This window comes from Harpia harpyja, chromosome 4 (assembly GCF_026419915.1).
Source record: "Harpia harpyja isolate bHarHar1 chromosome 4, bHarHar1 primary haplotype, whole genome shotgun sequence".
NCBI lineage: Eukaryota > Metazoa > Chordata > Aves > Accipitriformes > Accipitridae > Harpia > Harpia harpyja.
This window is the reverse complement of record NC_068943.1, coordinates 17566275-17588559: the sequence shown is the minus strand read 5'-3', so window position 1 is coordinate 17588559 and position 22285 is coordinate 17566275. Positions and strand designations below refer to the sequence as shown.

The following is a 22285-nucleotide window of genomic DNA, read 5'->3' as shown; positions in this document are numbered from 1 at the left end:
TGCTGCCCATCTCTGCCTATACAGTGAGACCTTTTTTATCACACAAAGTAATATATGTTGGTTTTCCTAGTTTGACACCTGTCAGTATAGTCATCCACATAAACAACAGTAAGCTGTTTGGTGGGACAATCTTGTTTGAGGGGGGGAAAAGCTTGACTGAATTGATTGAAGCCAAATGTTTATCCTTGCTCTTTCTGCAGTATTGTTCCCCTAAGTCAGGGATTCCTTTAAATATTGGACAAAAAACTTCACTTCCATCCTTCAGATTGTGTTTCTATATGCAATTTGACAGAAGAGCTGAAAAAAACAGTGTAAGCAGCTGATGAGCAGAGATCTATGCTTCTCGCACCTACCACACCAGTAATCCTGTCCCTTCTTGCTTGCCCCTTATTCATTGTTTTTCTTCATCTTTTGTGAAAATGTAGTCGTATGTTATTTCAGGAGTCTTGGCATGTTTGTCCAGAAGGCATACCACAATAAGACCCCATCATTATGTTGATGATAGAAAATAACCAAGACTTTTTCAATAATCAGCCATTCCCTTTTATAAATGTCTGTTCTCATTTGTTATCAAAGGCAGTTTTGGCTGAAGACTGAAAAATTTCCACATCCTCTGAAATGAAGTGATGCCCAGAGATTTGGGGTATGGGGTTAAACAGGAGAGTACAGCTTTGCATTGAGCAGTAGAGCAGCAGGAATTATTCCAAGTGAAAAACATTAGTGTTATGGATATAAAGGGGAATGTTCACATGGTCCGGCATAAGTATCAATGGCAAAAATACTCATCTCCTTCAGCCTTGTAACTTTTGCTGTGCAGTTAGATTATACAGCAGATTTCTTGGTAGATATTGTTTTTCTTATTTCCAGCCACCCCAGCTCTTTTTCTCAGTGGTGCCTGTCATGGATTTTAGCAATGAGGTGTGAGGACTTGAAATGTGGAGCTTCCTTTTGTAGAAATCCAGGTCTTCTTCTTGACTCCCATGAAGTTGTTAAGTTGGGCAGTGTCATAAGCTCATTGCTGGACAGCTGACTGGGAAAGCCTCTGTGGGTACCAGCTTCTTGAGCACTTGTTGACCTCTCAGGAGTTTGTTGGACCATGAATTAAATTGTGATCAGAAGGGAAGATAGCAGCAGGTTCCCTCTGTGACCTTGGCTGCTTTGGACCTGGTGTGCCTCCTACCAGAGGTGAAATGCCAGCAGTCTTCTCCCATGGGTAGAAGGAAGATAGAAATGCCCACTCATTCTGTACATCTTCCCAGGGCCCAAAATTCAGGGAGACAGATCCTGCTTGCCTCAAAAATGAGCCACTATTTTCTACTGCTTGACCTTGAGAAATCTAGTAATCGCTGTGGTCAGGCTGTTTGCTGCAATACCAAAGGCTTTCTACCCAAATGGCCAACTTTGCCACTTGTGTGTTCAAGGTTGTGTGCAGCAACCCTCTGAATATGGTTCCTACCGTCTGCCCTTTGGGAGCGATTTGGATAAATCAATTGACTACTGGAGCAAACTGTGGCAATGTTAGGGGTTTTCTGGTTTGGATTTTTTAAAAAAGAAATTCAAAGAGGAAGAACCAGTGGGGAGGAGAAAACCAGGCAGGAAGTCTGCAAAGACCAAATGCCACAAGCTCCTTACTTCAAAGCATAATGGCAGCATTTTTGGTGGCTGCCATGTACACAATTCAAGGACAAGCTCATATCCTGCATGGCATTTAAACTGGACTACAAATAGCCATGAAAGGGGGAGGCAAGACTTTGGGTAGTGCCTCTGAAGTGTCCTGCAAAGCAGCTACTCATTGTCATAGTCCAGGAGAACCACCAGTTCCTACAGGAATGCAGGAGAGGGGAAAATCCCTACTGCTTTTGTTACTTTTTTTTTGTGTGTTACTCTTCCTTCATGAGAGACCCTAAAAGATAATATCTGTCAAGCTGAGGTAGAGCATACTGACAGCTGTATATAAAATGACTGGACTCAAAATACCATAAAAGAATGTGTCATGAATCTACTTCCAGGCCCTGCCAAACCATACAGTTGCCCGATCATTGGGAGTTACTTGAACACTTGCTTGTTGGCTGTGGGTGTAGCCTGTATATCTCCTTGTGCATCTTACAGTAACAGCACTGTTCTGGAGTGATATGTTGGATGAGGGTGGTTAGAGCCAAATGAGTGCTGTAAACGGAGATATGCAATGCTGGGATTATGTAAGGATGGAGCCATTTGCCGTGTAGTCTGATCCAGATTTTTGGTAGTGGGTAGGGGGAAGAAAGGCCATTAGCAAGATAGTAATTCAGACATTGATGTGTATGTGAGGTGATCCGCCAAGGCAGGCGCTGTGACAGAAACTGGCAGTCGTAACCGAAATTCTGTAGTGGGGATGGTACCGCAGCATCAGATCCATATCGTTGTCCTAGTTTTCTACAGCGCATAACCAGTCCTCTCTGCAGCATGATAAACTTGGCTTTTCCTGCTGCAGGCTGAGCTGGGGACCTGAAGTTCATAAATCAGTGTAGTGTCCCTGAGGTTGCCATCTGATTAATCACTTGCCCTGTGAGATCCTTGCATGAGCCTGCATTAAGGCTGTTGCTTTCATGTGTGGTTCAGTATCTTTCTTGAATCTTCCATACCTAACCTATGACCCTACAACAAGGAGTTGCGTGCTTCATGCACGTAGCATTTCTCTCAAATTTGTGCGTGGGGTCTTGCATGGTTTGAGATGGTGTGGTCTACATGGGGCTGTGACAGAGAAGCTCTGAATGAGGTGGAGAGAAGCAGGGCTGGCTAGCGTGAACTGCAGAGCCAGCTGGATGGTGAGTACCTGGCTCCTCTAGAGCAAGGCATCGTTCAGGTCACAGGCTGGGCATGATGCAGTGCTGCCGCCTTGTTTCTGAGCAGCAAACACTTTTGTGATGGAGAATCAGTTAGTCAGCATGCCTGTGTTATGTGGTGTGAGTCTTGCATTGGATGGGGAGAGTCTAGCTTTGGTGTTTCCACCACAGCAAAGTTAAATTGAGAAACCTGCCAGTCCCTTGCACTCTGAGTTGGATGTGGTGGTATGCATGGGAAACCAACCCACTTGAAAACGTCTACCATCCTGTGGTAGAGCTGCCTTTCTGCTAAACCCATTCAAACCAGTGTTAACCATGGAAGCAACTTGACATGAAGTCCCTTAGTATTTTTTTATTAACACTGAAAAAATCTTTCAACTTTGAATAGCTTTTAAGGCAAAGAAGGCCGATTATGATCAGCTATATTTGGCCTCTAGTAAGACAAGCCAAAGAAATGTACTCAGTTTTGGTACTGAGGCATACAATTAGCATATTCTTATGTGCCGTGTGCTTTTTGTTCAGTCCATCATGATTTTGATGTTATGCCATTTTCAGAATGGTTGATCTTTGTTTGTTTCTTCTTGATTTGCCGCCTCCTACAGGAATCACAGCAAACCTGAAATTAAACTATCCCTCTGTGTGCGTCTGTGTGTATAAGCATTCTTGAAATATCTAAATTTAGGTAAAGACTTGATTTGCATACCGTTTGAAGTAAATTGCTTGGACCTGGCAATTGCAAGTTACCAAAGTATTAGGGGACGCTGTCTTACAAAAATAAAATCAAACTGTTTTATAGCAGCAATTAAATGTGATTTTAGGATATGGCCTTTAATTATGTCATTGCGCTCTTTCTGTCAAAAAAGCAGAGAAAGAAGCAGAATACATTCAGCTGAATGAAAGAGAGAAGAGACATAATTTGAAAAGAGATGTTGTTCAAACATGGATAAAAATCGCTTTTGCAAGATATTTCCTTTATTATTTGGTGGCTCACATGGCCTAAGTGGTTGAAAAATTTTCCAAAATCAATTATGCCTATTACATAAGAGTACCACACCCAGTATAACCAGTTTTAATGAATAAACAGTGACTCACAAATCGTAGACATTGTTTGAAGATGTAATATCTCGGGGTGGGATTCAATTAGGCTTACTCAAGTTCTTAAAAGCCAAGGAACTCCGAGGCAGCCCATGGCTTTCCATTTTTTTAATGATACCTAGTTCCTATGTAGGCTATAATAGTTACAGCTGAGCTTGATGACTTGCAATGGGTATAAGCCAGATGAAGGTCTGTGCTGAGAAAAGTCCTTAGTCTCTGTACAAATGCAGTGTTTAAAATGGAGTACTTATTTTTGTGACATCAACAAATTCAAGGTGTTGTGCAACTTGGAAAATGTGTCAGTTTCAAGCCACCAGTGTTATATTGTTCCTTGAGAATACCTCTTAATTACTTAATTATTAGTTATCCTTTAAAAGTCAATATTAATGAAACCTAACTTGGCAGTACCAACGCTTTTATTTTAATGTCAACAAACCACGTAGTCATCAAAAATCTGTGGGTCACAAGATCGGTCTGACAGCTCCATCCTGTATATCAAATCAGTGTTGATTGCCACAGTGGCTGCGCAAATAACTTAGTCAAAATGCTTCCAGTGTAATGTTGTCTAATGTAATTTTAAGAGGTCTGCAAGTCTAATAGTAGCATTTACAACCTTGTACTCAAGTTGGACTACCTTGTTGTTCAAGGATGGCTTCTAGTTACCTGAGGTCATGTGCCTGAAGACTTTGTGGCAGTCAAAAATGTTCCACACACCATTTTGGAGAGTGAGGTGTTGGGGTTTTTTTGTGGAAAAGACCACAAGGTGCGCCATGAAAACATGATTATGCACTGCAGCATGGCACTCTTGTGTTCTCGAGGGGCTATGCTGAAGTTTAATGTGTCTTCAGTGGCACATGCTGCTTGACTTCTTGAGAATAATTTTTGAGGGGTGATCTCCTAAGCTACATGCTGCCATTCTAGGATTATTTTTTTTAGGGAATTTTAGCATGAAGGTTGTTTGTGGATATATAAGATGCTGCAGGTTTGGGATGGGCCCAACTCTAGGTGAAGGAAATATCTCCCCATCTGTTGCATGCATGACTTACCAGTAAACTGTCTATATAAAACCAAACATCTAGACTGTGTAGTCCTGTAGATGTCAGCGACGACTGCAGAATGAGAATAACTTTTTAGCTCTAAGAACTGATTGGAGTTTGAAACATAACCATAAAGCTAGACCCCTGTCCTACAGCCCCTATTACAGTACAATTCTGCTGTATGACATGCAAACTTAAAGTTTCTAGCTTTCAGAATAAAGGGCTTAATTTATAACCCATATTCCCTATTACCTAGGGAACACAAATATTTGTATTTAAACTTTCAGTGCTGTTATGTTACATTGGCTAGTTTCCTCAAAATTATTATCACTGAATATACAAATTTGAAATGAAAAGGTCATATTTCATTTGAAATAAGGGTAATTTTCAGATGCTGTGTTTTTAAGTGATTCTTGAAAATTATATTGCTAAGATGCAACCTCTACTTTTCCGTAGGAACAGACTGTTGTTACAGGAATATTGTATAAAATGCAGTTCTCCCAGGGGAATCACTATCATCCTTTGTTGTTGTTAAAAGGGGTTTTTTTCCTTTTTCTTTCCCTGAATTTTGAAATTTTTCTTACCTTGAGTTGGTGTGCCATCATTCTTTCTCTCGTTTGTTAAATCCTAGAAAAAAAACCTTAAACCCAAAAGAAGATTTTTGTAACATCTACTTTTGCCCTCAATAGGGAGATTGAAGTTACAGCTTCTGAATTAAAAAATAATCTATGTTAAAACTAATTACTTAAGTTGTAGGATTTCTGGTGTTAGTATACACTCCTTTTGCAATTGAGAAAAAGTAATAGGGTGATAATGTAACATCCTTAAAGAGCTACATCCTTTCCTTTGCTCTTTTACCAAGCACAGCTCATTTGTTTCACTACTAATTTCCTTAATTACTGTGGTAATCAGTAGCTTTGGTCTGGATGCACGCAGGTTCCACAGCATTTTTAATTGTGTGCCTGAAGTCCTGTGCAGTATTGGGGACGGTCAGGATCCCCAAAGGGAGGTTCGTAATTAGCTGGTGACTGAAGCTGGTGACCTCTAAGCTCAATTAAATACCCTTCCTAGTGTTTGATTTCTGTACCCAACTGGAATATAACCCTCTTTTGGACTGGTTTAGGAATATTGATTTCCTTTTCTGACTTGTGTGTGGGTTACTAATCTGGGTGTTCAGAAGAAATGTGCCAAATTTGGTCCCTTGAAGCGACGTGGGCAGAGGGGGGGATCTAGTAGGAAGAATCCAAGTGAGTTTAGGCTTGAGCAGGGTGCTGTGTTGATGGTCTCATTTGAGATGGAGGGAGTTAATGTCAGGAGCAAATCTCTCTTTTTTTTTTTTGTGGAAAACAACTTTGCTGAAAACCTGTAGGCAATGCTTTTGGCATTGGGTATCTTAAGTCCTTTATAAGACATAGTGCTTGTTCACTGCTTTTCACTCTGAATATAAAAAGTAGTCCCATTAGTATAGTCCTACCGCATGCCAAGTAATGGGAATTGATGTGCACATGGTAATACAGACTTGCTGGTGTGGTTCTTTAGTCACACTGCCTTAGGTGCAAGTGGCAGGAAAAAAAACCCTATTAAAATACTTTGTGCTGGATATCATGGGTATACATGCTGTAATATGAAGCAGGAGATAAAAGACTTTTTCTTTCTTTTGCACTTCTGTTTGAAATGTATTTTATGCTTTTCAGTGTCGCTGGTATTGCTTTAGAAAATAATAAGTATTCCCACAGAATTTAGCTGAAGATTGGTTTACACTAGAGGAAACTACTTGAAGATGTTGCATCTGACTTCCTTTGAGGCATAAAGAACTGTTTTTTAGATACTTATTTCTTTTGAATATTTGAATTTTCTTAATATAAGAAAATAATAGTTCGTACTAACTAAGTGTTGAATCAAAAAGTTTTTGTTGGTTTGTTTTTTGTTTGTGGGGGTGGGTTCATTGGTTGGGTAGTTTTTGTTGTTTGTTGGGGGGGGGTAGTACTTCTTAGATACTCTTGCTAGTCCTGATTTTGTGTCCAATTAACTCTCAATTATTTTTATAGACAGTTACTGGGAAAAGCTTTGGAACCAAAGACTTTCGGGCAGCTCTAGAAAATGGAGTCCTGTTGTGCGAGTGAGTATTGATTTACCTATATAAAAATCCTTCAGGTTAACATCAGTTGGTCTCTTTCCTTGCTGGCCTCTGAAGTTTTTTTGAATTACCGAAAGTATTTGGTAATAAAATAATTTATTTATTTTTCTTAATACCTGTTGTTTGCTGTGTGAAGGAAGAACAGCTTTCAGACATCCTCTTTCTAGATCTACATGTTCTATGTGTTGTCCCACACACTTCGTGTGTTACCAAGAGGATCGTGCTGATCCTCTGGCCAGCTGATTGGTTTTATTGGTTATAGCGCTTATGGTATCACTGGGCTTCTTTCTTCAGCTTGTGCAAGGTGCTGTGGCCGTGGCTGGAATCAAAGGACTCAGTTACCCCTATACCCACTGTTGTTGTTTGGGTTTTTGTCCTCCATCCCTACCCCCTTGTAAGAAATTATTGTAAACTGTGTGCTGAAAGCTACCTATTCCTACCAGAGAACTTTACACTCGGAGAAGTGTTCTTTTTAAAAGTACTACATTTCAGAAGTGAACTTTACAAATTTGTCAATTTAAGATAACAGGCAGGCATTTGATTTCATGTACTTACTAATAGTGCTCTTATGGTTACATCCAAGTATCTCAATAATGTAGAATCTATTGGATGTCATTTGGCATAGTTTATGAAAACACACTTTAAAAAAAAAAAACAAAACCAAAATCCCAAATACTTTACAATTATATAAGCAAATGCATTGGGTCTCAGCATAACATAGAAATATGTTGTCATGTATGTGCACATGCAGTCCAGGTTTCAGTACTTGCTGGACTGTCTTAGTTACTACTTTCAACAACAAACTCTGACCTCAGCTTTTTTTGGAGTGCTTTCTCTAAAAAGCTTCCTTGTGCTTATATATTATAGGCTTGGCAATAATGGGACTTGTCTGGTTTCGTTGCTAGACTGAGTCAGAGGTGTAAAATGTCCACTTGTCAGGTATCTTCCACATATCTGTAATTGGAACAGGTTTCCAGGACTGGAAGTGGTGCTAATCCCTTAGTATTTTAAGGATTGGCTGGTGTAAATGTCATTAGAACGCCAGTGTGAGAAAAATCTTGTTAGAGAGCTATCTGGGACACTTAAAAAAAATATGTCAAATCTCAGAGCCACTCTTAAATCAGTTCAGCAAGCTAACTTTCAGAAAATACTTATGAAGTTTCAGTGCTCTGAATTTTTTTTACTATGTATCAAAAATAACCAGAGCAAATGCAAAAAGGCAACATTCCAGCATTTTCTCTTCTGTGAATATTACTGTGTTTTCTGTCCTTGCTTTTATTTTTCTCTTTGGGCCTTTGCCCATCCAGTCTATCTTGCTAGTTGCTTCTCCTGTTGTCTTTGTGATATGGGGGAGTTGATTCATTTTGAAGACTGAATGATGGAGAGATGGACACTGTATTTTCATTACTTAAGTAATCAAATGTTAACTGACTGAATGTGGTAATAAAAATAGCGTATACATTTAATAAGAAGGTATTTCTTCAGGTATGTATTTAGTGGGATGTGTGTATTGTATTCAGCTGTAACTTTTAAATAGTGTCTTTAAGAATTGGCAGTGGACTAATATATTCTAATCCTCTGATATCTTCATTGTTGACGCTTATTTGGCAAAAGAATATGAGCCTCCATCTGCCAAATGCAAATCAGTTAAATTTATCTGTAATTAATAGCCATATGCAAGAAAAACATCCTATAATTTCTTAGCTGAGCAGCTTGCCTTAGGAGGCACACAACTTTCTTTAAAGCAAAACATGCCTCATTATGTTGCACTAAATCATATAGCTGTCCTCCTGTGGCATAATTTTAAATTTGACATAGTTGAAGTACAAGAAGTGATTTTCATAGAAATTCTGTGGAAACAGAAGAGAGCATGATGGGAAACGTTTTCACATGTCCAGTTTTCACCAAACTCAATGGAGTGCAAGATCTTAAATAATTGAGATAAACTAGACATGACATTGCCCATTTCCTTGGTTCACCTGTGACATGGCTAATTTAGTGACCATGGATATATTATCTCTGGAGGTGGCATATTTTCCTTAAACTATAGCAGATAAGACCTATACTTTACACCACGTATTCCTATAGCAGTCCAGTTGGTTTGTTAGGCCTTCTTAATGACCAAGCGCACATGTTGACTGGCTAATCAGTAGTTGACAAAATAAAGCCTTTTACATTTTACCAGATCTCCTGTGTATGCATTAGAGGAAGAAAGTCACTAAAGTTTTCCTGATTACATGCTACTTCATGTTCTTATGTACAATAAAGCAAATAAAAATTATGCATTTGGAAGATTAAAAAAAAGGGGGGGAGCTTTTTTTTTTTTTTAATTCCACCTCAACGGATCACTTATTTTTCTTTTTTCTTGTTGTTTTCTTGTGGAAAAATCATCAAATGTATTTTGTTTACTAAATAACTTAATGCAGTTGAAAAATCTCGGGACCTGCAGCCATTATTTCTTTTTCTGCAAGCATCTAGAAATCTATCCTCCATTCCAGTGTGTATAGGTAAACTCTCTTCTTTGTGTTTATTTTCCAAATACATGTGCTGCTTGAGCAAAAAATGCTTTTTCCCACATAAAGTTTTAAACTCCAGGTCCTGACTTTGCATTGGTGTGGGTAGATCACAAAACCTTGCTGATGCTTTGTGGTGCAAAGGGTCTGGCCAGACAAGCAGCAACAAGAAGGGGGAGCAAGTCCAAAACTTTCAGAGGTATATAAGCACATGAAGTCTGCGGGGTGTCCTGAGGTCCCCGTTCTCTGTTGATCCTGTGGTCTAGTGTGTAATTCAGTGAACCACAGTATTTTCCTAACTCTGTGACTGAAAACCCGGGTATGAAGGTGCAAGGATTCCTGTGCAGTATCCTCACTGCAGGACAAGGTGTGCATTTGGGCTTGTGTATTCAACAGTGATGCATTAGTCTGTCCTACCTTCTGAGTTCAATTATGAATTTTATATAAAGTTGAGAGTGATACGAGGTGCAATCTCTTCTGGCTGAGACTGAAAACAACTTCCGTGTGTAAATTATGTGTGCCAACAATGATTGCACACATCTTACTGGGCTTGATAGCATTATGAAAACTGAGTTGATTCTTACACTTACAGCAATATTCGTGCTTTCACACTGAACTCTGAAAATTAATATTCTGATATATTTTTGACATTTGCTCCATCAGAACTTTTATGTGAAGAAAATCTTTAAATAGGAAATTTGAGTCTTATTAACATCACCACCTGTGCAGTAGAAACATAGATCCAATTCTGCCTATGCCTACCCAGGCTTTTTCTTTTCTTCTTTCTGACTTTGCCATTCTCAGAAATCTCTTTGCCTGTGTGTGACTTGTCCCATTTTTGCTTCTACAGTCTGTTGTTGCTTGTCACTTCTTGGAAAACTAATTTAAAAAAAAAAATTAGGGGATGTTAATAGGTTCAAATTTACTTGGTTCAAGTCATATAAGTTAGGACTATGTGCAAACTATTTCTTGATAAGCATTGATGCTCATGCTTAAATAAAGTTGATTATGTAACAGAAAATCATATGACTTCTTTTTAGTTTGATTAACAAGATCAAACCTGGCATCATTAAGAAGATCAATCGTCTGTCAACTCCAATAGCTGGCTTGGTAAGTAATGACATCAAATCTAGTATCTGGGGTATGATACCAAGTTCTGTTTGTTTTTAATGAGCGCTCTCTTGTCTATTGTTCTTACATGGTCTTGCTACAAACACCTACTAAGTTTTCAAGATGTTAGTTCCATTTCTCTTTTTGTTTAAAATAGTACCATGTATATGTTGTCTTAGACCACAAAGGTTACCTGCTCTGTGATGTAACTTTGTAACTTTAATCAGCTTGTTGCTGCATGAAGCTTCACCATCCCCAGATATATCAAGCACTGACAGTTCCTGTGCACAAACCTATGTAGCATTACTTATCTTTATTTACAGGCCATCATCCTGTTTTATATTCACAAGCCACTTCAGATGTCCCTTTATTAGGGAATGGGCAGACTAGGAAATGTTCTGTGTAATGGAAGTATTTTTAGAATCTGCTTCTCCCCACCCACAGCAAAGCTTAGGTTGCTTTAAAATAACTCTGATGATGCAAAGATCTCTCCTCAGGCTTCAGCTGAGGGATTTGCCAATGTTTTGGCTGTAAATCACGTTGTTGGGGGGAAAGGGGGAAGATACACGTAATCGTTTTCACAGGAAATTTAAAAGATTTCCTGTATGCTGTCTGACAAATTTGCTGGTCAGAGACTGTAGGATAAATTTTGTAGCCGTTTAGCATCAGAAATCCTTTTCTGGGTAAACAAATTAAAATAATTTTTTCATCATAATTTTTTCCTACGAAAGCCTTGTTGGCTATTTGTGTCACTAGGGTATCTAGGCCACTTAGTCCTGTCACCAGAACTTTTGGTCTCATCTTAAAAGACCCAGGGTGAACAGCGACATACGCATGATGCCTGTAACAAGCGGAAGATCCCACTTTGTGGTAAACATGCAATCTCAACATTAGGGAAAGTTACCTAATCTCTTAATAGGGGTAGAATGCAAAACATCTCTAGATAATTGTTGGCTCATCCCATTAAAACATAAATACAAAACGTCTGCTTTTGCTGGTCAACTGTGTATCTCGTTAGAGAAGTGTAGTTAACTTGGCCAGAGGTCATAAGATTGGGTTAACTTGTCATATATATTGCACAAGCTGAGAACGTGCGTTTCCACATCAAATGAATGTAGAAAGTATTAGCTGCCTTTGTCCCAGAAGAGCTCAGGGTATTAGGCTTGCGAATAATGAGTGCTGCACATTCTTTTCCAGTTAAGCATCTGAAAAAGAATTCAAATGAAACCAAAATTATTCTGGGGAGGACAGCACAGTTACTCTAGCAGCAGTTTGATTGCCTAAATGGCCTCTGAAGTAGCCATTTGATCCAAACCAGAAAACCATAGACTAGATTTCATTTTTGTGGTGTCTTAAGTGTTGTCTTGAATCATAACTGTAAGAACTCTTGTTTTTACATGCATTTTTTTGCTCATTTCCAGATGCAAAAATTTGGAGTATTCATTAGGTGTGTAGTTTATATCTTACTTGTAGTGTGTTATTGTTCCTTCAAGTTGTTTCTAGTTCCTACAAGTCTTCAGAAATAAAGGAAAGGGGAGGAAAGGTGAATGGTTCTCCTAAACCAAGATCATCCAGTGGTATTGTTGTTAAAATACCACTTGAAGATAGTCATTGAGAGAGCTGATGTTTTGTGTCAACCCATGAAAAAGGTTTTACATAAATACTTCAGTTTCAGAAGATTGTGATTGTGAGGGCCATAATGGGAGGGTTCCAGAAAATGGTGCTTACAATGGCAGTAGTAGGAGGGTAGATGTATTTTCCCAGATTTGAGAGGAACATGCTCAGTTATACCAGCTTTGAGAGCCCAGCTTTCATCCTGGCATGTAAACTCAAACTAAAAACAACGGGTTTGTACATTTATAGAAAAGCAAGCATTAGTACCTGACAGGCTCAGGATACTGTGGCTGATGATCCACAGGATTTAGAGATGCAACGAGCTTGCTAAGGAATTAGCCGGTGGGCTTGTTTGCCATGTTCTGGAAATATTTTCATTGTTAGTAAGCTGCTTCTCCCACAAATCTGCCTGTAGATAGTGTTTGTGCGGCTTCATGTATACACTTCCGTGGCTCTCACTTCTGCTGTTTTCAGTGTCTTCTAGTCTTGTATTAATTGCTCCCCACCAAGCCTTTATGAGATTTAGAAATTACTGTTGGTAGGGGGACTTTTTTCTGTGGTTTGGTTTTGGGGTTTTTTGGTTTGTTGTGTTTTTGTTTTTGTTTTTGTTTTTTAAACCAGATGGAAATTTTAACTTCAAGAGACAGCATTTTTTTCTAAAGGATAAACAGATGCCACAACTTGAATTCCAGTGTTGCAAATCCTGTAATCTGAAGATCTTTTGATCAAGTTCTTTCTACAGCTCCTTTTCATGGTCCTCTAGACTTATGTCCTCAAATCCATTTTGAAAACATTTTATGCATTCATCATGGGGCAGCTAACGTCCATTTCTCTCCTGGCTCTTCTGACTAAAAGGAAACAAAACCCCCATATTCTTAACAATTTTGTGGCAGTCTGATTATCAGAAGAAAACAAATGCTTGAAAAGACATCTTGTTTCTTTTTTTTTTCCCTTTTTTTTAAATTTTTTTTTTTCCCTCCCCCTTTCCCCTCCAGGTTTTGTTCTATAGGGAGTTAATATATTTGACTTCCATGTAAGTGTGTTTTTTAAGCTTTGTATTCACTTCAAATACTTGGCAGGTTTTTTTCAGCAGTACAGAAACAGTGCTCAACAGGCATCTTCGGTTGAATCTCCAGAAGGGTTTCATTATAATGTTTCTTTGACTGCATGGTTGTTTTGAAAACAAATTTCTTGAGTAAAATAGGAAATGAAAGCCTGTATGAATAACGAAACATTCTGTTTTGTGTGGAGTATTGTGCGCTATACTTTTTGGTATTGACTTAGGGTGAAGTGCATTTTTTTAAAAATGAAGTAAATGCATTATTAATTTGTTATGTCATACTTACTTTTATGACACCTTAATTATCATGAAATATAATAGGGATTTTATATTAGCAGGATTGCCTAAATTCCAAGCAAATTTAGGCAACTAAAAACAAGCCTTAGCTTTCACCTTTACTTTGATTATACTGCTGTCTAGTGATTTTGGGTGTGGATTGCAGTGGTTCAGGTATAATCATGGCGGAACAGATAAATAAATACATGTGTTTTGATGATTAAATACTGAAATGAAACTCAGCATTCAGTTAACAAAAAATGCTGAATTGGTACCAGGCAAACTTAAAAAAATTGATTAAACTTATCTCCAGTTTGACATGGTGCAGGAAGGCTGGGCTGCAGCTTGTGTGGAAGGGTTTGTTAAAACTTGTTGGGAAGGAGAGTTGGACCGGGCCATAACTTGATCTCCATCTAGCAGCTTGCTGTTGCAGCCCCACTGCTCCATTTCTCTTCAGAGGCACGTACCTCTCGTGGTTTGGGTGAGATCTAGCCATCATCTTAGCCATGTTTGTCCATTTATGTTCCAGTTTGGAAAACTGAACTGCTTCACTGGAGGTAAGGCAAATACCAGAGCAGTTGCAGAGAAGCGGTGGTCAAAGATGGGTGACCGAAGAAGCCTCCATGCAGCTCCTGAGGTGGTTTCCTGAGCAATGAGGCGTGCTGTCTGCAGGGTGCAAAGGACCAGCTCCAGTGGTAGTTGCAGAAAGACGCCACTTGCTGCAGGTCGATTTTTAACAGCGCACGGCAGGTTTTGGAGGCAGTGACATCCCTGTAGGTTTTCCGAACGGGACTTAGCTGGGATGTGGCTGTTGGTTTGTTTGCTTTAATTTGGGCCGTTTTTTTTTTAAATGCCATTTGTTTAAAACCTTTGCACTGGAACAGTTTCTGGAAAATGAAAACTTAATTTCTGCTTATCTTTCAAAGCATCTAAAATACACAGTTTGTGTAAAGAGCAATGTGTATATTTTCCCTAGTACAGTAGAGCAGGCAAGCAAACCGGCACGGAGCAGCAGTTCTTGAAGCCTTCTGGCATTTCTGGGGGACATAGTAAGGGTAACCAAAAGGTCAGAGGATTGTGGAAGTTGGGTTTCATTATGCACGGTAGTGAAAGTGCAGTCTGCCTTAAAAATCCACTTTTTCTGGTCCATACTTACGTGAAACAGAGATGGGATTTAAGGAAAAGTGACTTAAATTGATAAATCTTGCTGGGTTCTGATACTGCAAAATGATTTTGCTTAGCGTTCTGGGAGGGTGGGTGTGGTGGAAATAAAACAAATGCTTAGCAAAAGCAAATGCAAAGAAAAACTGGTTCTTAATAAATATGGGCTTTTCAGCTTGAATCCCAGCATGTGAGATGATTTGGATATAATCACACAAGGGGGAGGACTTTGTGGTCTGACAACATATTTTCCAACAAGGCTCTGCAGAGCATTTTGAGGCGCATCTCAGGCTGCAGTGCTGTCATTCCCCAGAAACCTCACGTTTCCAACTCAGTTGGCTGAACACAGAGAATCACGCACCAGGATGGAAGTCGTAAGACATCATGAGACAGTGGGAAGATGAATGAGTTTTGTGTAGTATATGCAAGCTCGACATATCTGTCAGAATAATACATTGCTCATTGCTCAGGATAAATAACTGTATGCACTGTAGCAAGGCAAAATTTTAGTTAAAGTAAGTTTCCAGCTGAGACCAGGTGGTGAAGCAAATTCAAAGTTAAGACTCAGGATCTCCCTTGGAGAATGGTAGCTAATGGGAACCTTGCCTTGCAACGTACCGATTTGGTTGTTCAAGACCATCTATCTTTCCTTGCAGTTCCTATGTGTAAGGTGGAAGTGCAACACTTTGCTCTGTGGTTGGGAAGTGTTTCATCACATCAGAGGCGTGAGGGCTGTGGTCAAACCACAGGGCAGAGTAGAAAGCTATTGGGATTTTAGGATTGTAAATGAAATGCCATTAGCACTTCTTTTTTTAAGTTGGTCCCTGATTTCCAATGAGTAGAGATGTTGCTAACTCTGACTGTCTCATTGTGAGTGCTGGATGAACGTTAGCACCATTTGTCATCTTCATTAAGTTCTTCAGCTTTGGCAGAGGGGTTTCTGGTGAACTTTTGTTTCCCTTTCACACAAGAGAATAGAACTGCACATCTCTAAGCACTCCCAGGTTTGAACATGGGCATCTGAAATGTGGGAGTGGGAATTTTTTTTTGTTCTAGTGGGGAATTAGGGTTCCTTTAGAGTGAAGAATGTCTTGATAGTTTTCCAGGCAGGATTTTTCAAACACTTACTTTCCTGGTTCACCAAGATCCAACATGCCCCTCTGACAACTGCTGCTCAAACATCATTTCCTCTCTTTAATGCAATCTAATATAACACCACTACATTCTATAATTTACTTATTTAATGTGTCAGAAGGTATTAATTCCACTTGCACCAAGACAACCACCTCAAACAGTGGGGGAAAGCCACTTTGTTGTGGAGATCATCGGCATGTACCTCCTAAACCAGGAAAGTAGGGAATAATAAAGGTGAGAAGGGAGAAATGTGAAAGCAAGCTATACCAAAATGAAAGGGGAGATAAAGATAGGGGTGGAGAAGATAAAAATCGTGCCATAATAAAACATTTTTCTGAGCCTTTGTGCCTAACACTCTACTGCAAACCATGGAACCGCCCTGGTACTTCCTTATCTCATGTCATCAAGTAGAGCTGGCCAGTATTTCCTTTTCTGTGGGAAAGTTTTCTTGACAGGGTTGTTTTTTGTGTTGCAGGGGAATGGCATGCAGATGGGTTTTTTGGTTTTTTTGGTTTTTTTTGTTTTTTTACTTTATATAGGACACTTCTAAAACAATTTTTCAGGTAAAATCCACACTTGCAAAGTGAAGGTTATTTCAGTTATATGTTTTATTTAGGACATGGCTTCAAAGTTCCTTGTCTAGATTACTTAGAATCAAATTAGTTGTATTTTCCACTTAAATTTAAAAATCTGATGGTAATATTAATATAAGAGGTTTTATTTTAACTTAAAAAAAAATCCTTTTTTTCCAAGCAGCTCTACTTCCAAAGTTCATTACTTCATGCTGAAAACCCTATTTATTTTTTCTTGCTGTTGATCTCCTTGTGTTTAGTATAGCCTTTATATTGGTCCATGCTTTCTGTCTTCTTGTATTTTGTATTTTTTTTTTAAATAATTTGAATTTTTAAATATTAAACTTCTGCTCTGTGACTTTGACTAGTATGGGCTACATTAGTAATATTAATAGTAGCTTGTCTGGTATGAGAAAATGAGTATAAGAGAACTTCTCCTCCTTTCTATTCTTCATGAAAAATCAGGAAGGGCAAATACACAAATACGTGGACTAAGCTGCATAAAAGCTACTGTTGTTTGCTTTGGTTTGCTCCCAAACACCAAAAAATAAAGGCTCAAACCTGGATGGAATTGTTGGTTGTACAGCAACTAACAGTGTCCAAAAGCGCTCATAAGAAGTAGCCTCATAGATTTTGGTCGAGAGCTGGCTAATGAGCTGATAACCATTTGACGTGCTCTGTTTGCTTGTCTGACGTTTTCTTTTTGCAGCGAAGAGGGAATACTACTGAGTGATGTGGAGCGTTGCTTTTTCTTCTGAAGGTTTAAGTCACCTTTCTGAAGAGTACCAGAACACATCATGGCTAATGCGGCGGCTGTGGGCTCTGCCTCGAGCCCTGCCTCCGTCGCCCTCTCTCGTGGCTGACCTGAGTCTTGGGATTTTGATTTGTCTGTGGACTGTAAATTCAGAGGTACAGGGTGAGTGCATACACAGCACTGCTGTGAAGAGTGAAGTTGCGTAAGTCCTGTTTGATGTCTTTCACCTGGAAGCTGATTCATCTGGTATTGCTTTTTGTAAGGCAAGGCACAAGATGAAACATGTTTTTTTCTGAGAAGTTGATAATTTCAATGTGTAAACAAAGTTAGAGGCATCATTGCCTGTTTTGCAGATGAATATGCTCAGCGAGTTGTTGGGGAATTCAGAAAGACAAGTATTTTAAGAGACTTCTAGTTGCTTGGCATAATCCTTACTTATGTGAGTGGAGATTTTTGTTTTACAATAGCAATTGGTGTTTCTTCTGACTTTTAACTTCAGTATGACTAAAACTGGAGAGGAAGGGAGAGAAAGTGAAAGTGGGTATGGTCTGACAGAACTCATGCCCTGCATCCAAAATGTGCTCTCCTTTATAGGGCAGCCTATGCATTTAATGCAGGTTCAGGAGCACTTCAGATGGCAGAAATGAGGTCAGGTTCCTTTTTATAGTAGTAGTTATCTATCTCTTTCCATTCAATATCCTTTTTATGCTGCAGGTAACAAAACTTTCCAAAAGTGTTTTTCTTTTTCTTGTGGGAAGCAAGAGATTTGTGGGAAATGGGAAACATTGCACCCATTTTTAAAAAGGGTAGAAAGAAGGACCCTGGGAACTACCAACCTGTCAGCGTCACCTCTGTGCCTGGGAAGATCACAGAACCGATCCTCCTAGAAGCTATGCTAAGGCACATGGAGGACAGGGAGGTGATTCGAGACAGCCAGCATGGCTTCACCAAGGGCAAGTCTTGCCTGACCAACCTAGTGGTCTTCTGTGATGGAGTGACTACATCAGTGGACAAGGGAAGAGCTACAGATGTCATCTATCTGGACTTCTGTAAGGCCTTTGGCACGGTCCCCGACAACATCCTTCTCTCTAAATTGGAGAGATATGGATTGGATGGGTGGACTGTTCGGTAGATGAGGAATTGGTTGGATGGTCGCATCCAGAGGGTAGTGGTCAACAGCTCAAGGTCCAAATGGAGATCAGTGACAAGTGGTGTCCCTCAGGGGTCTGTACTGGGACCAGTGCTATTTAATATCTTCACCAATGACATAGACAGTGGGATCAAGTGCACCCTCAGCAAGTCTGCAGATGACACCAAGCTGAGTGGTGTGGTTGACATGCCTGAGGGACAGGATGACATCCAGAGGGACCTGGACAAGCTCCAGAAGTGGGCCCATGTGAACCTCATGAGGGTCAACAAGTCCAAATGCAAGGTCCTGCACCTGGGTTGGGGCAACCCCTGGTATCAATACAGGCTGGGGGATGAAGGGATTGAAAGCAGCCCTGTGGAGAAGGACTTGGGGGTACTGGTGGATGAAAAGCTGGACATGAGCTGGCAATGTGCACTCCCAGCCCAGAAAGCCAACTGTATCCTGGGCTGCATCAAAAGAAGCATGGCCAGCAGGTTGAGCGAGGTGATTCTGCCCCTCTACTCTGCTCTGGGAAGACCCCACCTGCAGTACTGCGTCCAGCTCTGGGGTCCTCAGCACAAGAAAGACATGGACCTGTGGAACGGGTCCGGGGGGGGGGGGGCACAAAAATGATCAGAGGGATAGAACACCTCTCCTATGAGGAGAGGCTGAGAGAGTTGGGGTTGTTCAGCCTGGAGAAAAGAAGGCTCCAGGGAGACCTTATGGTGGCCTTTCAGTATTTAAAGGGGGCTTATAAGAAAGATGGGGACAAACTTTTTAGTAGGGCCTGTTACGATAGGACAAGAGGTAATGGTTTTAAACTAAAAGAGGGTAGACTTAGGCTAGATATAAGGAAGAAATTTTTTTATGATGAGGGTGGTGAAACACTGGCACAGGTTGCCCAGAGAGGTGGTAGATGCCCCATCCCTGGAAACATTCAAGGTCAGGTTGGACAGGGCTCTGAGCAACCTGGTCTAATTGAAGATGTCCCTGCTCGCTGCAGGGGGCTTGGACTAGATGACCTTTAAAGGTCCCTTCCCACCCAAACCATTCTATGATTTTTCTTCAGTAAAGAAATGGTAATTGCCAGGAAGGACAGCATAACTTTAAGTGATCATATTTTACTATACTTAAAAAAACAAACAAGGAATTTGAGGCACCATGTTCTCTGTGTTTGGTTTTGGGTTTTTTTGTGGGGGTGTTTTGTGTTGGGTTTGGTTTTGGGGGGGGGGGGGGGTTAGTTTGTTTGTGCCCCCCCCCGATACTTCAGCCTGTTATTATACTTAACTTGAAACCTGTCTCCTCTGGCAAATGATATAGTTTCCTTAAATACTGAAAAGCATTTTAATGTATAGTGATATGTTTACTGCATTGTTTTAAGTAAGTGCAGTAACATTTTCAGATTTTTGAAGTGCTTAAACCAGATGAGGACTTTTACCTACTGTTACCAAACATACACCTTAAGTATCTAGTTTTGTTCTGACAAGTACAATTACATGGGAGGGGAAGCTTTTTTCTTTGATCAGTGGTCCAGCTGAAGTGCTCAGACAAGTTTCCTGGACATAAGAGAATTTATATTAGTCTGAGAAAATCTCTTTTCACCTGGGAAGTGACACAGCATGGTATTTCAAATGTAACCATCAAGCAATGTGTTAAATTTCTTACTTAATGAATTTTAGTGAGATTTTTGTCAGTGCTACAAAAAATGCAATTGGAAATTAGCATGTGTGTTTCTGTTGTAAAATTCAGAAGGTTCAGTTGCCATTGCTTCAAACTCCTAAGCAGATGTTACCTTTTTTTTTTTTAATTGGGATTTTCATCCCCAAGTTTGTGTGCCCATCATTTTCCTAAATGTGAAGTAAGTTATGACTTTTTTGGGGTCTTTGTAAATTTATGAAACATTTTAGAAACCTGATCATTATGCTTAATAATTTAAGAAAATTCTTACCTCTTATATAAAAAGTCTTTAAAATGTTATATCTTAGAGTACTTTGCAAAGAGCTGTTTACCATGGTTTCAGTTCTATGCCTGAAGATAGAGCATGGGCAGAGGGAGTTTTAGTGGCTTTCCTGAGGTCAATCAGTAAGTCGGAGTAGGGTGGGGGCAAAATTTTGACTTTCAGTCCAATTCTTTCATAGGCTATACTGCAAACCAAAAAAAAAAAGTATGTCTGACCTGAGTTCTGAGAACCTAAAACTATAAATTAACAAATGTCAGGAGTGATACAAGACCTGATAGGAATGTATGTGGAACTATAAATCACTTCTGGTACTCTTTCTGCTGTCTTATGGGAAAGAGGAATGTGGCTTGTATGGAAACACCTCTCTTAGACAATTAAGAAAAGAGGGCTGTGTGCTAGAAAGGAAGTATGGTTATTAATAGTTAGAGATGACATTGTTCTGTAGTCTTTCAATGCCTGATAGTGGGAGTATGTAATCTCGGCAGTGGTTTACTGATGTTTTGTGCCCTTCTGCTTGAAAACATATGGTATGTTTCAGCCTTAGCTCTGAATTTCCTTTAATTGTTTTCTGTTGCTGCCTAAACACTTTGAAATGTAGGGTGTGGGGAAAGGGGAGGTTGATGCAAAGTCTTTGTGACATTTTTAGTAGCTGCTCAAGACTTCGATCAGGCAGAATGAAACCCAGACGCTGGATTGAACTTGGCAGGTTTTGGGTGGGTGATGATGAAGTGAAATGTATCTAGGAGACATAAGTGGGGAGAAACTATATGGGTGCAGACCCCAGAAAATAGTGGTTCAGGTACTCGCCCTGGTGTCTTGTCAGGGGACAGTAAGTGCTGTGCCTATTGGTTGATCGCCATGAATCAAAAGTAGTATTTGGGGGATGCTTTAAATGAGATAATGTCTTCCAAACCGATGCTTCCGGCATGTTACTGTGATGAGATGTCAAAATGCTAAGTAATTAATTTAAAAATTCTTGTAAACTATCTGTACAGTAATATGATTGACAGCAAGAACTTTCTAATGCGGAAAGTTTTCATCCCTCTTCCTGCTCTAAACCAAAGCTCTGAATAAGTATGACCCTTTCTGCCTCAACTTGCCAGCACTTAAAAAAAAATACATAAATTTGGTTGCCAAACGAACTGCAAAAAATTTCCATTTATCAACTCAATCAGCTGTAGTCTGTCATATACTCTGTTGTTTGTGTGCTATTTTTATTTCCTTAAATAACTGATGACTGTTCCTGTGTTTGTAAAGAAACATTCCTTCCTAACTGGAAAAAAAAAAATGTCAACCACGTAGAAAAGGTACACACCTTAAATCATACTTGTGACATTTGTAATCTGATTTCTCCTGCCTTTGCCAAGGAAGCGCGGTGTTGAGATTTCTTGCGGCAGTTGGTGTTTATCTGTGTTAAATCTTCGTAAGCTGGACGCTACAGTGCTTTTTTTCTCTGGGTTGTCAGATATGTATTGATGTGCAGTGTTTAAAATTCATGGCAATTTCCAAAGAAAGTAGATGTTAATTGCAGTGGTGATAACTCTTTCTGCGGTATCAGTGCTGGAGCCATACAGCTATGCTACTCATTCTTCTGTTTGGTACAAAATCCTCATACCACATCTTTTAACGCCTGTCTGAACACCTCCGCGCCCGTGTGCCCATGCTGAATCACCCTCCTCCGGTGATGCATGTAAAAGATCTGTTAAAAACAATGCCAACACCAAATGCTGCTGAATGCAGAGTGCCGAGACGCTGCAGCTGCGGTGACGGAGCTTGCTTTCTGCGGGGCGTGAGGATGGGGAGAGACACGAGGAAGCCTGGCACTAAGGCAGATCGTCTCCCAAGCACCTCTTTGGTCCGGGTGTGCAGGGGGAGCTTCTCTGCACCATGGGATAAGCCCACGTAGGGCAG

At 39.9% G+C, this 22285-nt stretch overlaps 1 protein-coding gene across 5 annotated transcripts in view; it reads left to right on the top strand.

Moving 5' to 3' along the window:
* The window catches only part of LMO7 (LIM domain 7), a 135638-nt gene that overhangs the window by 28737 nt on the left and 84616 nt on the right, over positions 1-22285 (top strand). For all 5 annotated transcript variants that reach the window (XM_052785956.1, XM_052785957.1, XM_052785955.1 and 2 more), the window contains exons 2-3: positions 7003-7073; positions 10645-10714. In XM_052785956.1, the coding sequence (XP_052641916.1) occupies positions 7003-7073; positions 10645-10714 (141 nt within the window). The remainder of the gene's footprint in view (positions 1-7002; positions 7074-10644; positions 10715-22285) is intronic.